The sequence below is a fragment of the Bacillus rossius genome, chromosome 14, assembly GCF_032445375.1.
Source record: "Bacillus rossius redtenbacheri isolate Brsri chromosome 14, Brsri_v3, whole genome shotgun sequence".
Lineage (NCBI taxonomy): Eukaryota > Metazoa > Arthropoda > Insecta > Phasmatodea > Bacillidae > Bacillus > Bacillus rossius.
The window spans coordinates 11,931,172-11,946,282 of NC_086341.1; the positions used below are offsets into that span (position 1 = coordinate 11,931,172).

Below are 15,111 nucleotides of genomic sequence, written 5' to 3' on the forward strand. Positions count from 1 at the left end.
ATGGAAACATTTAGTCCACAGAGTTCTATCTAGTGGTAGTCTTACGAACCTTACTCGATCAAAATGTCCGAAACGTGAACGATAAAAATGAGCTGAAAAATATTGAATTTGTTGCTATAATGTACATACGTATTTGTGTGGCGGTAATTTATGTTTAATTTTGATAACTTATTAAATGTACACGCGTTCGCCCATTCTTTAACTATGCAGGGAAAACTATTTTTTATTTTCACCAAACTGAGCACCATTTCTGGCTACACGTAGCCTACCGAGGCCACTAGATTACGACTTGTTTATAATATGAACAGTGGACAATCGAGTAGCATATTGCGGAGAAAAACGTTAATGTGATCCAGAATAGACGTTTTCTGAAAATACTTGTAATTATATGAAAATATTTGAGATAAATGTGCATTATGTCGGCAAAATTTGTTCGTGGTATACGGGAAAACGTATCAACATTGACAAAAGTTGTGCGCTATATCCAATAAATTAATACATAACCTCACATCATTTTGCCGGGACCGAGACGGAAATTCACAATAAACGGGAATTCATTATAGGCGGGTTCACTATAAACGGGTTCTACTGTATTACTAAAAAAAAAAAAAATCTTAAATGGTAATCAGAAATTGCATGTTATATGAGTGTTTAAAATACATAAGTATAATAATTTATTCTGAATGTAAATATTATTAAAATAATGTAAAGTAATAATCAATTGTATTACTTCGTAAACATCAAACACACTGAATCACGTTGATTACATTGAAAAATTTGTAATACATATTAATTATTTATAACGTTCCAGGGACGTTGGAACGTTTTCATTAGTGGGGGGACGAACAGATGTATCACACTTACCTCAGTCATAGAGTGGGGGGTCGGGGGGCCCTCCCCCGAAAAAATTTGGAATTTCAGATGCAAAATTGTGCTATTTAGTGAGTTTCCGAACCAAAATATTAAATATACCATTCCAAGAATTTGATGACGTAGTATGTATTAAATACTACTCTGACAGTAGATGTAGTACAATTTCAATAAAATACCATCTAGGAATTTGCAATCATTTTACAGTATATTGACAATCATAAATTTGATTTTCTAATCAATGTGATCACCAATGCAACGTTTGTAACTACTGGTTGAGAAAAATACTACTACGACCAAACATTTATTCTGGGAAAAGGAGGGGGGCGAAATGCTACTTTCGCCCCCCCCCCCCCCCCCCCCCCCAATGCATAACAGCACGGGGGCGACTCGCCTCTGCTGCCCCCCCTGTTCCGACGTCCCTGTAACGATCCCATTTCTGCTACTACTAAAGTATTTTGGTGTGAACTGAATGTTACAAGTACCTACTGCTCGGTTAGGTTATTGGTTATCGACTGTAGTTTTAGGAACACACAAAACCTTTTATATATATATATATATGAGTACAAGATGTTTTAATAGCAGGGGGAAAATGTTTTTCCAGCCATTTATTTTCCACTTCCCAGCCGGGCGCCCGGGCCCCTAAGGCTACTGGGCCCCTGGGCCCCTGGGCATTTGCCCCTTTTGCCCCCCCCCCCCCCTCCCTCAGCGGCCCTGGGAAAAGGTTAACTATTCTGGTTTATTTTTGGGGCCTTATCAATTTTTTTATCTCTGTATTTCATATATACAGCGGGGATATTTATCTGGCCTCTTAAGTGTACAATTCTGCTTTTAGTTTTTATGTAAAAGTTAACTTTCCGTACATAAAACTGTTAAGTTGCTTCAAAAGAAAATATTTTTTTAAGGTGTATTATTTATTGCTTACGCAACTACTTGCGGGAACACCACTAAATGATTAGGAGACTTTATTTCCTCCAAAGTTTTCTTGTAAATTCCACAATCACTCTGGCAGCAATCAAAGGGTAAGTTGTGTTGTGTGATACTTTTAAAAAGCTTGTATTGCATGTCTTTTTTGTAGTTTGTAAATGTTTGTAGTAAATATTAATGTAACAAAAGGAAGGTGTGCTAATTATAATTTTGTACAATAGTAATTTTAGAAATAGAATTATTGATGCTCTTGCACGTAAATACATTTTATTAGTGTTATTTGGGCTAGTTTAAAATTAAAATATATATGGTTATTAATGTTTATTTTGCTTGCCATAGGGTGATAAATCATCTATTGTGCCTTAAAAAGTTATTGCACGATGATTAGAGACCCCAAAAACTCAGAACTCACAAATTTGTGAAAAATTACTTAATACTATTAAACAGCGAGAAATGTCTGTTAATGAAAGTTAAATAGTTATGTTTTTGTGTGTTTGACTTGCATTAATTTGTAAGTGATTTTACTCACAAATGTTCATATCTATTCACAAATATCCAAGATTTTTTTTATTATTACTTTCTTTAATTATAAAACAGATAGGCACGAGTACAATATTCACATTCAATAATCTGGCAAAATCACTGATCTGGCATAGAGTGGTCCCGAACGTGACTTAAGATATTTCACTGTAGCAGGATTGTTTAAACAATCACCTCCGTTTTGTTTATACAGTGAAAACTCATTAATAAAAACCATGTTAATACAAAACTCTCATTAATACAAAAGTATGGTTAATACAGGTCTCATATTAATATAAAGAAACAGTGTGAAGTTTCACCTAAAATTATACAGATGCCATTACTTTGGTTCTTTGTAGGTTGTGAAAAACCTTTTTTTTTTTCCAAATTGTTGGTAGTATGTCTTTTTGTACGTAATTTCTAAACCTTAGCTTTAAGTGTGAAACAGTAGAAAATATTTTTCTGGGCCACAGTTGTAGTCATCATAAAATTGTTTTCAAGTTTAAACTTTGATTAGATTTTTATGTAGAAATTACAAAAAATTGAGATTAAATCTTGTAACAGTTTGGTTATTACGAACCTCATTATTGCAGTGACAAAATTATGGTCCCTTCATGTTTGAGTTATTGAGGTTTTGACTAAAACTCCTTCCACAACTACCGAGTCCTTGTTTCTGAGCTAAGCATGTCTTCTTGTATAGCTTCTTCACACTCACTTAACTCCCTCATAAAATGCTCTCATCGTTTTTTAAGTGTAAGCTTTCATTACCGTTGAGTGTGAAATAATTTATGAAATCATCAAATTTTATGAAGTTTTAGCCCACGTCCATGCCTTGGAACCTTTTTAATTTATATTGGAACCTAGCGTTTCGTGAAAATTTAAGCGGATCAATACCATGATAAGTAAGCATGTTGTGTGTAAATAACCTGACCACATTGTGTACCATACTGATCTCTCATGTTCTAGTAGCTAGATTTCTATTAGAGGTGTACCAATTTGAATGTGAATTCATTCCGATTGTCTAAATACGGGCAGCAATGAACTTAAAAACTACAGTAGAACAGTGTTATAATGTTTTTCAGGCATAAGAAAAAAAACATAAGGAAATATCAGTTTAGCATTTGTCAGTGTTGTACTTTCTTACCAGTTGACGGATTAGGCTATCTAAACAAATTTAAATTTAATAACACTGATGGATACACTCGATGCTCGAATTTGCTTAACCAAGCCAACAACTTTTCAACTTCATTGTGCTTCCAGCTTCTATTTTATTTGTCTTTAAAGACACACTTTCTCATTTCTGTAAATTGATTCACGATTCGTGGTGATGGCAATGAAATATATATTACACACTTTATCAGCAATAGAAATCTATTAAAATCCTTATTAGCAATTAATACTTTTTTTTTTCATTGCAAAATACTTGGCAAACTAAAATACAGTATTTTAGGATTACATCTGAAAAAACACTAGAATGGCAATGAATGGAAGGAGTTGTGATTTTTTTTCCTTCAAGACAAGGGTGCCAACAGACACGTAACTGTGAACGTAATGTACCTTCGAATATTGAATACAAAGTGTCAGCCAGCACTAACTTGTAGCGCTAGTGTTCTGGCACACTTACACATTTTGTTTTTGCCTACAATCCTATCTGAACAATCTACATTTAAATTATAGCAGTTATTGTTAACAAAAATGCACATAAAGTAAAAAGTTAAACTTTACAGATGGGATGGTTAGTTTTTAAAAAAAAATGAATTTATTGAAATTTATAAAGCAATCATTATTTGGGAATTTAATAATATGATTTTATAAACAGGAAAACAAAAGCAGGAACATTATAATAGGGTTATACTTTATGTATTTTTTAATCTAGATGTCGAGAACAAAATTTGAATTAAAATTCCATTTTGATTTTGAGCTTTCATTTCATTCACTGCTAATGAATAAATGGTAGGTTCTGAAGAATTTAGGAATACTTCAAACATTTGTTTTTGAATTAGGACTTTGATTTTGCAAAACAATTTTATTTCATAGTTCTACATAGTTTTACTTGTGTAAGGTGAATGATGTAAATAAGTATAATGTGTTGCATGTAATGAAACCAGGCAATCGGGTAATTGCTTTCTGTTGTCAGTATTTTAATATTGCAGGGTGACTAGCAACAGGGAAAAGTCAGGGAGTTTTTATAATAATGAAGTAACTGAAAGTTTACAAAAAATATAGCAGTGGCTTATTTTTCTTCCCCCTTTCCAACCCTTAGTTACGAGTTACAAAAAGTTTTTTTCCTCCCAGTATATTTTTCCGTAAGTAAATCAGCACTTTAGCGATGTCCAGTAACTTCAATGCTATTGACAGTAGAGTGGTAAAAATATTTGATAATTGCCTAATGCAATAGTGAATTGCTATGAGTCACAATTTATAGATTGAATTTTTTTTAATAGTTATTGCTAGGGGCAGGAAATTTTCGCGAAAAAATCTGAACGCCTATTAGACTGCAACAAGGTATACCCACACCAGCGGTTTCTTCCTTGTGGTTGGCGGCCGTCTGCGAGAGAAGTCGTTGCCTTGTTTGCACAAGCCACTAAGGACGAGTTTGCTTCCACACTGAATTAGTGTGATTGGTTGTTGTAACAATCGACATGCACCTCAAAGTAACTCACCCAATCACGAAACACAGACGATGCTACAGTGTTTTAACTTCCAGCTACTCTCGGGATCTTTTCGCGAAATTTTCATGGCCCTAGTTATTGCATTGGCAACTTATAGACAGGGAAACCTGGGAAGCTGGAAATATTTTCACCGCAGGTTTGCTAGCCACCTCGTATTGGTACACCCCTAGTCCCTACTGCACGAGTTGTCGCCGGGAGCCGAGGTGCATCTGCCGTGCTGTAGCGCATGTGTGTGTGCCGTGCGTGTGACGCGGAGTGTGTGCCAGCAGGTGAGGGCAGGTTGTCCCTAGCGAGCGACCGGGAGGGAGAACTCGACGCCCCGCTCGCCCCGACAGACGCGCACGAAGAGACCACAACTGACGTAAGTGCGAGGCTGTCTCCTGGCGACGAGGGGTAGGGGACAAATCTGGTGGCGGGATCCATACACGCTACCCTTACCGTGCAGTGGCGCTTCTAGCCTTATTTTTTTTTATTCTTCTTTGCCAAACCATTTTTTTTTTTTTTTTTTTTTTTTTTTTTTTATGTGCAGCATCTTAGCTCTCCGTATACGTCATTTGTGGAAGCAGCACGGAACGGAAATGAGTAACCATGGTAGTACTGCCATCTGTGGTGAATGGCGTGATCTAAAGTTCACAAAGTCTAAGGGAAATGTTAGAGTGTTAACTGTTTTATGGATTTTTAACAATATGGGCTGCATTTTACTAATATTTCTTGTTAAAAATAATGTCGCAATCTGGGGTTTAGTATTTTTTTTTAATGCGTTTTTCGCTTTTATCAGAGCCTTTTTCATTCTGCAAATCAAATGATTCAATGGTCGAATTAGCTGCTCCAGCAGCTGATTCTCGTGGTGGGTTGCGGAAACTGCTTGTGATTCGTGTCAAATAAATTTAGTTGAAAACACGATTTGTGTATATTAATCATGCTCGGCATTGTTTTAAAGAATTCTACCTTAAATTTGCTGTCCTGAATTTCCTATTTATAAGTTTATTTGCAACATGAGAACACGTGATTTTGCTCGTTACCGAAGTTAGATGTTGCACATCTCTGACAAGTACTGAAAAACTCTCAAAAAAAATTTTCCCTGATAGCACTACCAAAGCGATGTCTTCGTGGTTTTATTAGTATAAACCAGAGCACAACCAAATTTTTTCAAGCTTACACACTCCTACTTAGGAACACACATTGTATGTACTCTACATCGGTGTGAAAATTTTGGCTCTAATATAATGTAAATGTGAATTCAAAATAATATATTCTTGTTTCGTGTTGACAAGTAAATGAGATGTGCCTATATAATAGATAATTTGGAAGTTCAAGTATAAGATATAATTGATTACAGATTTAGCCCTAAAATATTGCAAGGCCCAGAATAAATTTACATTTCCTTTTACTCTGGAAATAATGAATTCTATATTTATAACATTTTTAAAACAGGCAGACATCTTCCCTTTAAAATTATATTTGATTGCCATTAATGTTTGTTCCGTTATAAATGACACCGCACACTAAACCTCCGGGACAAGAGCGATTTTGAAGTCCTGCCATGTGGAAACTTTACATTTTATCATTAAAATATTAATAATTTATGATAAATGAACACACTGTAAAATTACACTGTCTTGAGAACACTATTTTCTCCATTCCTACAGCCGGGCTGGACATCACTGAAGTATGTTTACGTTACCGGTAAAATAAAATCGGCACAAGGTAAGATAGTCAGTAACAACCAAGTACGGCCTGTCTCACGTGATCAAAGGGTAGCTTTCATGAAGCGGTAGCAATTATGGAACAGTGTGTGAATGAGTAATAACTAGAGACCGGAAAAAATCGCGGATTCATTTCGTGATAGGCTAGAATCCAAAAACGTTTGCCTTTTTACTGCATTAGTGATTGGGCCACAGTTTATCTGAATGATACTCGACCAATGAAAAACCTTTAACAAAAGAAGTATCGAATCACTAGCGTCCCAGTTAGTAACAGGTGTCACGAATCAGTAGCCAATGAGCAAATGTAATTTTCCCGCGTGCATAGAGGATCATGGAGTCTATCCTACAGGTCATCGCGAATTTTTCCAGTCTCTAGTAATAACTACCTGTGTAGGTGTGTATTACATCCCCCCCCCTCCCCCAGTTAGTAGTTGCAACTTTTTACGTAGTTTGTGTATGTGCACGCTTGTAATTTTAGACACTACTGTTTTGCGCATGGACCATGAAGTTATGTAGTGTGATTAACGTAGTTGTCTCTCTGTTATATAACTGTATACTGCAACATTTGTTTGTGTTTTATGTCCTGTGTAAAGGAGCTGGTTTGTTTTCCAAAAAATATTTTTTTTCTGCATTTGAATTATTTAAGGTTATGTGATAAGCAATATGTTTAAAATTATCATCATGCCAAGGTGCATTTTTTTAAACACTGATAAAAAATATATTAATGTTTGAATAAATTTGTTTTAAAATACATATTTTATTGATTTATGTAATTTCATTATCATTCTGATGGTTAACTCACTATGACCATCATTTCCACCACACCACATCACGAATAGGAGTGGGGGGGAGACCCAAAAATACTAAGTCAGATCGAGTATTACTTATTTTCGACTTTAAAATAAATATTTGCTCCAGACTTTTAAAGAAAAAAATTTTTGCAGTAAGAAGTTTTATTTTTAGCTATATATGCTACCATCATACTCTTGTTAGTTCATGACTTTATGATGCACATATGTCAATTGTCTGTACACATACACTAATATACTGTACATATATTTTAGTTCAAATGAGAGAGAACTTTGCATACTGAAGTGATAAAGTTCCTTTTTTTATATAGACTAATTTTTAGTCTAACATGATTCATAGATAAGTTAATTTTGTACTTGCATTTATTCAGTGTGCTATTTAAAAAAAAAATTATTTACATTTAGACTTAACTTTGAAATTTTTTTGGCAACATTCACATAAGTTTCCTTCAAAATCAAATTTTGAGCTTCATCCACTACTAATTACATGCTACCTCTACCACCATTAAACAACTACCACTACCAGGTTGTGTACAGGTCACAATAAGTAACGAAACAGATGGACTAGTCACAATGAAGTCCCGGAACTATCAGGAACTATGCTGGAAGACCCGAAACTTTAATTTCCAGCAGCCATTTGCCAACTTGTCTTTGGTTTTTTTGACTCCCCACTTCAGTTTATAGTTCCACATTAAATATAAATAATTGGTTAACTGTCCACTTAAAATTCGAGGAAACAATGTATCTCGGAAAAAGTTTTAGTTTTCCAACACAAATGTTGACACGTTCCAGTGAATATTTGGTCTATTTTGTGTTACCTTCAGTGCAATATTTATAATTTGTGGGTCATAAAAAGTGGTAAGAAAATTTTTATTAAAATATTTTGAAAAGATGCTGCCATTTGTTCATCAGGTATTTGTAGATACCCTAACTACGCAAAGCCAAGACCATTGCTACATCCACAACCACATTTATTATTTGTTATTTTAAAATTGTGTTTCACAACAGGAACGGTGAGATGGTTGTAGTGTCCCTCCCGTGATAGGTCTGACTCATCACTCATCAAGTCATCACTCACATTCTTGCTACTTGCATGTGTCTAATTGACTCATGTCTACTAGTGTTGCAATCAAGACCATGTGCAGGGAAAGGTCTTCAAACAGGAGGTACAAGATTATGTGGTGAATTGCGATAGAACCAAAATACCACCACAAAGCACATCAATACAACTGAAAGCATGAAGTCAATCAGCAGTTTAAAAAAATTACTCAAATTAAAATTTAATATTTTCCTATTGTAAATCCATTGAATATAATTTATTTAGCATGAGTTGTGTACCAAAATGTGCGAACTAAATGGATTGGAAAAAAATTAATATTGCGTTGTTTGATCTTGCGTACGTTAAATGTCGGAAAATTTTTCAAACACGCAAATTTACCCATTCTTTTTATGTTTTTTTGAATAGTTGTGTTCTAGGTGTGCTCATTACTAATGAATTTAATGTTAATGTCAGAATGAGACTATTTTGATGAAATGAGTATTGGCAAATATTTCAGTTTCATATTGTTTGAATAATACACTAATTTTATGAATAAAGACACTGTGTAAAAATAAAAACAGAAACACCAAAATCTCCTGCTTTAAAAATGAAATGGAGCTAATAATAAAACCATAAAATCTTGTCCGTATCAATCGAGCATTCTATGGTTTGGCACATTGACTCTTTTTGATATCTTTTTGGGATACATTCCGGCCGTTGGCTCTCGTCACCAGTCGCATTACCACGCTGCCGGCATGTTTAGTTTGCTCTGAGTTCTATTTAGTACAGTCTTTCGTGTTCTCTAGCAGGTTGCTTTCCACATTTGATATTCCTGTTGAGAGTGTGCACGTTGGCGTTCAGTAATCGGCGAAACCGCTGATACGGTGCGACCGAGGTCCGGAGTGTGCCGTATTGAAGACCTTTTGCTTTCTTTTGAGTTCATAAGTTTTTCCTGATGATTTTTTTTTTTTTAGAAACTATTTCGGGTATCCTGTGTCGTGGTATTTCATGCATTTATTTGTTTACTTGTGGGGTCGAGCGCGTGCCTGAAGGAGAGATGCTTGTTGCCCTTGCCGCAGGTGTTTGTTGATGCGCTCTCGGGGGAGACGGAAGTCCCGACGGAGGCCGGTGAGCCCGAGCCCGAGCCCACGGCCGAGCGGCCCCCGGAGCCGTGCTAGTGGCGCCCACCCCGTGGCGGGTTCTAGTCGCGAGGACCGGGCCTGCCGGCGGCCAGACTCGTCGCGATCGTCGGCGGGGCGAAGCGTGTGTGTGTTTGCGTCCCGTGCACTTAGGGTCGCCGTTTGCGCGTCGCGTCGTCGCGGAAAGGATGGAAATATAAAGAAAAAATACATACATTTATTTTTATTATGTACATGAGTTATTGTGAATAACATCATTTCCAATCAAAGTTAATTTTGTAAATTAATATTTGCATTTTTCAATGCCAAAAAAATGTTTCGTACGGAGCTGTAATGTTTGAGAATAAGGTTTTTTCTGTATAAATGTGTTAAATTTCTGCATATATAGATGTATAGTGAATCAAATGATTAGGGAATAGGCACTCATTTCTTGTTAACTGTTTAAATGTGCTGGTTTTGTTTACTTTGTTAACTATTGCCACATTTTTTTTTCTCCCCCCCAAATTGTAACAGGAGCATTGATGAAATCAGCAAAGAGACCTGGTAGATAAAAGTTTTTATAAAATGCCTTTACCTAGTGCCTAGCGGAATCACGACTGGCTGCAGCATAGCGTCGGACTTGTAATACTACGTGCGATTTTTCAGTTGTACATTTTTGTGCTTGTAGAGTACTGCTGAGACTTGTGAGTCTGAAACTTAAAGTAATATTTGTACTGTAAACTACATTATAGATGTATAGAGCATTATATAAGATCTTACGAATATATAGTTAATTTTATGTATCCAAATTTATCAGTACTAAAATTAAGATACCCCGTTTTTGACACAAATTTTTCATTTATATAGTTTTTTGCTGAGACTAGCCAGATGTCAAGTAATTATGTTGCTGGGATAAAAAAAAAATTAATATAGTGGTTAGATTAATTTTTATTTTGTTTGAGAGCAGTGCAGTTTTGTGCAAGCAAAATGACTTTCATGTTGAAACGGTCTATGCTGTTGGCCTAAATTATTTGCTATTTATTTACAAACTGAATTAACACATTTACAATACCTTAAGGCATGTATCATGGTTGTTCAATCAATTCATATTGTATTTTATACTCAAATAAAATTTATCCTGTAAATTACAAGGTAACTATGATAGTCTAAACGGATTCATGCATTTCGTGGTATATAATTCACAAGTTGTTTAAAAGTTTATATTTATATATATTATATAGTATGTTTTAATCTTAGTGTATTAAAAAATTTAATTTCCTGTATCATTACAGTAAAACCACTCATCATGTACATGTTGCTATGTGTTTGATTGGCTCATATACCAGTGTTGAAATAGACTTCATGAACTGTCTTTTGAGTTCATAAGCTATATATGAATAGTGTTTCCCTTAATGTATTTTTTTTTGTTGAAAATATTAAACTTAACGTAGTCTCATCAGCCAGTAAATGGTATAAATTGTCATGCATTTTTTCTTTGATTTTGTTATTTTGTTACTTTAATTTATAAATATTTTGTTTACATTGAGAATTGAATACATGCCTGTATATTACAGTGCATTATTTTTATGATGGTTGGTTTAGAGAAATAACAATAATAGCAGATTAAGAAAGCTTTAAATTTGTGTAAATTGTAAAGAAACACCCTGTTACAGCAATGAAATTTGTGAGCATCTTTGTTAAAAGGTCTGAAGATAGCAATGATCTTGTGTTGTTACATCATATCCATAATACTTCTTTAAATGCTGAAGATGAATTTAATAAGTATGGAAACAAACTGAAACATTTTGATTACTGTTTACAGTATTTAGTCTAACATAATCCATAGTTGTCAGTTGGTTTTCAGCATGAGAAGTGAATTTAATGATAGTTACACTACTTTTTTTTTAATGTGTAGAAAATGTGCATGGTTTTGTATCTGATTATTTGTATTAAATCTGAGACTTTGTGTTAGCAATGTGTACGCAATTAGTTAATGCAAATATGTTTAATCTTACTCAATAGTTACCATTACAAAACTCGTGTTCTGGTATTTTGTCTTGAAAATTGTTAAAATTGCTTGCGTCAAATAGGGAACTTGGTGAAAACCTTTCTCGTGATATATTAGCAGTGTTGAACGTTTCTGGCCTTACTCTTTTAAATGATTTAATTTAATTGGATGGTTAATACAGCCAATGCTAAACACACTGTTAATGTTTTGTAGAAGTTAACTTTTGTTTTGGGTAAATGAGGGCCTAAATTTTTGCACTTATCAAAGATGCAACATTTATATTCGTGTGCATTTGTATGTTTATACACACACACAAACACACACACCCCCCCCCCCCAACTCCTTTTTTTTTTTTTTTCTGGGAAAAATATACTTAGTATAATTTATTTTTTTTGTGTTATTTTTTAACCAGTTTCTCACTTGCTGGTGGAAGTTTACCATTCAACTCAAACGTGTCAAACTTGTTGAGGTCACTGCCACATGTTTAGTGGCCAGAGTATTTTTAAGCAGCTCACAAATAGGCCTGAATTTTCCAAACGGAAAACAAACAACCTTTTAAACATTTGTTCCAATCGTAGCAACATTATCTTCTAATAGATTGTTGGTGTTGCAAGCTTAGTATGGAAATTTTTTGATTTCCCCCCCCCCCCCCCCCCCTCCCCACCCATAACATTTTGAGATGGATACTTTTTTGATACTAATTTTTTAAAAAAAAATATGTAACATTTTTAATTCACCTGTTTAATCGAACTACCCTGTCTACTCATGTTGAAAATGAACTACCAGACTCAGCTTGATTAGATTTATTCTATAAAAATGTGACAGAGTTAGAAAAAAATTACTAAAAGGAATTTTAATCTAATATTCATTCAGATATAGCCATCCTTATGGATCTTTAATTATACGTTGTCTTCTATTTTTGCAAATTTTTACCTTATGCTTTTTTTTTTATTATTTAAATTTTTTGTTGCAATCAGAAGTTAATATAATATTGCTTTTTGTTAAAACTATAAATTATGTTGTTTTTTATTATTTAAATTTTTTGTTGCAAGCAGAAGTGAATATAATAATGCTTTTTCTTAAAACTATAAATTATAACATGTCTGTTCTGTGTGTATCTTTTACAAAGTTGCATATAAAATTTTGTCATGCAATTTCAATTTTGCCGTTGTTGAAACATAGTGTGTGTTACAAAGCCGGCAGAATGTCCACTTAAAACAATGTAGTGCTATCTTTAGTTGACTTAAGTTAGTTTACTTCTACTCTTTTTTTTATTTCCTGCGCAGTAGTTTCTTCTGCGGAAGGTTTGAACACAGAGGTGATCTTAGTTCACATTTTCTTTGCTATCGTGATCGCGTAAACATATCTACAGCATTGTGTTGTTACCACTGTCAAGTGACATACTGATACATTAGGGTCTCGCATGATGTATTTAAGTAGTTTCTAACATCAGTATTAGAAACATCTGATGGAAGGGAGATGTATTCCTTGTAAAACAAAACTTTAAGATCATATGGTAATGATTGATAAAAAAAACTATTGTTTTTAATTGTTGTAACATAGTACCTGTACATAGAGAGAAACATATGAAATAAAATTTAATTCCTACATATGTTTATATTTATTTTTTGTTTTACAGCCTCTTCTTTGCAACAGTAGTTGTGGCAAATGGTATTTCTAAGGGCGGGATTCATAGTCAAAGGCTTGTTTGGCAAATAAGTAATACTTTATAAAGTAGTGCTTATTCTTCAAGTAGTACTTATTCCAGCAATGAATTCATAAACCTATACTTGACGAAGTAATACTTGAACAAGCACTACTTATATAGGCCATGCTGTACTTGATGAAGTATCTCAAAAAGTAAAGGACAAATTTTGTGCCAACGTAACGCAAGTAAATATACCGCTGTAAATACATAATTTACCTGTTTGAAGTTAAATTATGTTGGCCATCTTGTGTCTGTGATGTATAAGTAGAGGTGTAAAAGTAACGAAAAAAAGTGTACCCGTATGTATTCGTTACTATAACAATCAGTACTTGTTACTATTGTATCGTTACGTTACTTCTGATACCGCATAACATGTTATGTTATGTTGCAGCAACAAATCGAGTCGTATTGCGTACGCGTACAGTATGACGTCGCGTAAATAATAATAAATAGAATATAAACAATTAACAATATTTGATAAATAACAGTTATTGTTAACCAAGAAACAATTAAATCTCATTAGAGCAGCTTTATTATATTATCTCTTTTAAGATAAGAACAAAAAAAAGTGAAAAAACGTGATAATAAAAAACAAAAACATACATATTTCTAATTTGTAAAAAAATACTTTCTTACGTTGTTTCTGTTCCAATCTCAAACTTTGTCTACACACACAATATCTTTAATAAACAGTAAAAAACTTGGACGAAGAATTTCCAAATTATACTTTACTTAAAATAAACAAACATCGTTCTTTGTAACGTAAATTCATCGAATATGTGCGCGCATGCATAAAACACGAAAAATGCGAGTAACGAAATGCATTCGTGTGTAACGTTTCGTTACTTGGTACTGGGGATGGCGCACCCATCACTCAGTACTGAATACATACGGTTTGCTACAGCTCTATCTATAAGCGGGTGAAGTTAACCACGTGGTAGCGAAACAACACACTAGCTGCAGAAGAGGTTATGTACGTAGCCTGTATTGTTTACAAAACTAAGCGGCAACGATTTGTTTCGTTTCTTTTCCCCAAATTGAATTTGTTTACTCTTTCAATTTTAATTTAATATATGGAAAAATTAACGGAATTAATACCTTGCATAACCTATTCCTTACAACAAACAAATTCGTACCAGTACTTGAGTCACCTAGATAGCCCACTTCATGAGGTATTACTTATATCAATGAATAAGCATGGCTTATTTGATTATGAATGCTTGCGAAACAAGGCAAACTTATTTCATGACTGTGAATTCGTATTGAGCAGTACTTATTTGACGCAGTGCTTCGTGAAGTATTACTTGAAGTAGTCCTAATAAGAAGTGCTCTTTTTGTTCACTATGAATTTAATGCCATACTTAAGCATGCATATAAGCAGTACTTTTTTCAAGTATTGCTTATATTACCACTATGAATTCCGCCCTGAATGGTTTTTCACTGACAACTACAGTGAATGTGGTACACCAATCCCGCACTTAGCACAACTAATGTGTTCCTAAAAATGCTCGTGTTCTTTGAAATTGCGTATTCTGAAGAATTAGTTTCCTTAAATAGGAAGACTAATTTATTTAATGTGTACCAAAATTGTGTAGGGAAATATACTTTACGTAATATAAATGCATAGAATAACACTCGATGATAAATATGTCACACCATTTATCTTTATATGCCTCCCATCGAACTTTGTATGACAAATACGACACCACATAACGGGAGATATGTGCTTATGTAC

At 34.1% G+C, this 15,111-nt stretch overlaps 1 protein-coding gene across 3 annotated transcripts in view; it reads left to right on the top strand.

Moving 5' to 3' along the window:
- Positions 1–13,278, top strand: part of LOC134539148 (rho guanine nucleotide exchange factor 11-like) — a 517,952-nt gene extending 504,674 nt beyond the window's left edge. For 2 of the 3 annotated variants that reach the window (XM_063380904.1, XM_063380906.1), the window contains 2 exons: positions 5,258–5,349; positions 9,622–13,278. In XM_063380904.1, the coding sequence (XP_063236974.1) occupies positions 5,258–5,349; positions 9,622–9,720 (191 nt within the window). In that variant the 3' untranslated portion in view covers positions 9,721–13,278. The remainder of the gene's footprint in view (positions 1–5,257; positions 5,350–9,621) is intronic. The other variant, XM_063380905.1, reaches the window with a different exon arrangement.
- The last annotated feature ends 1,833 nt before the right edge of the window (positions 13,279–15,111 follow it).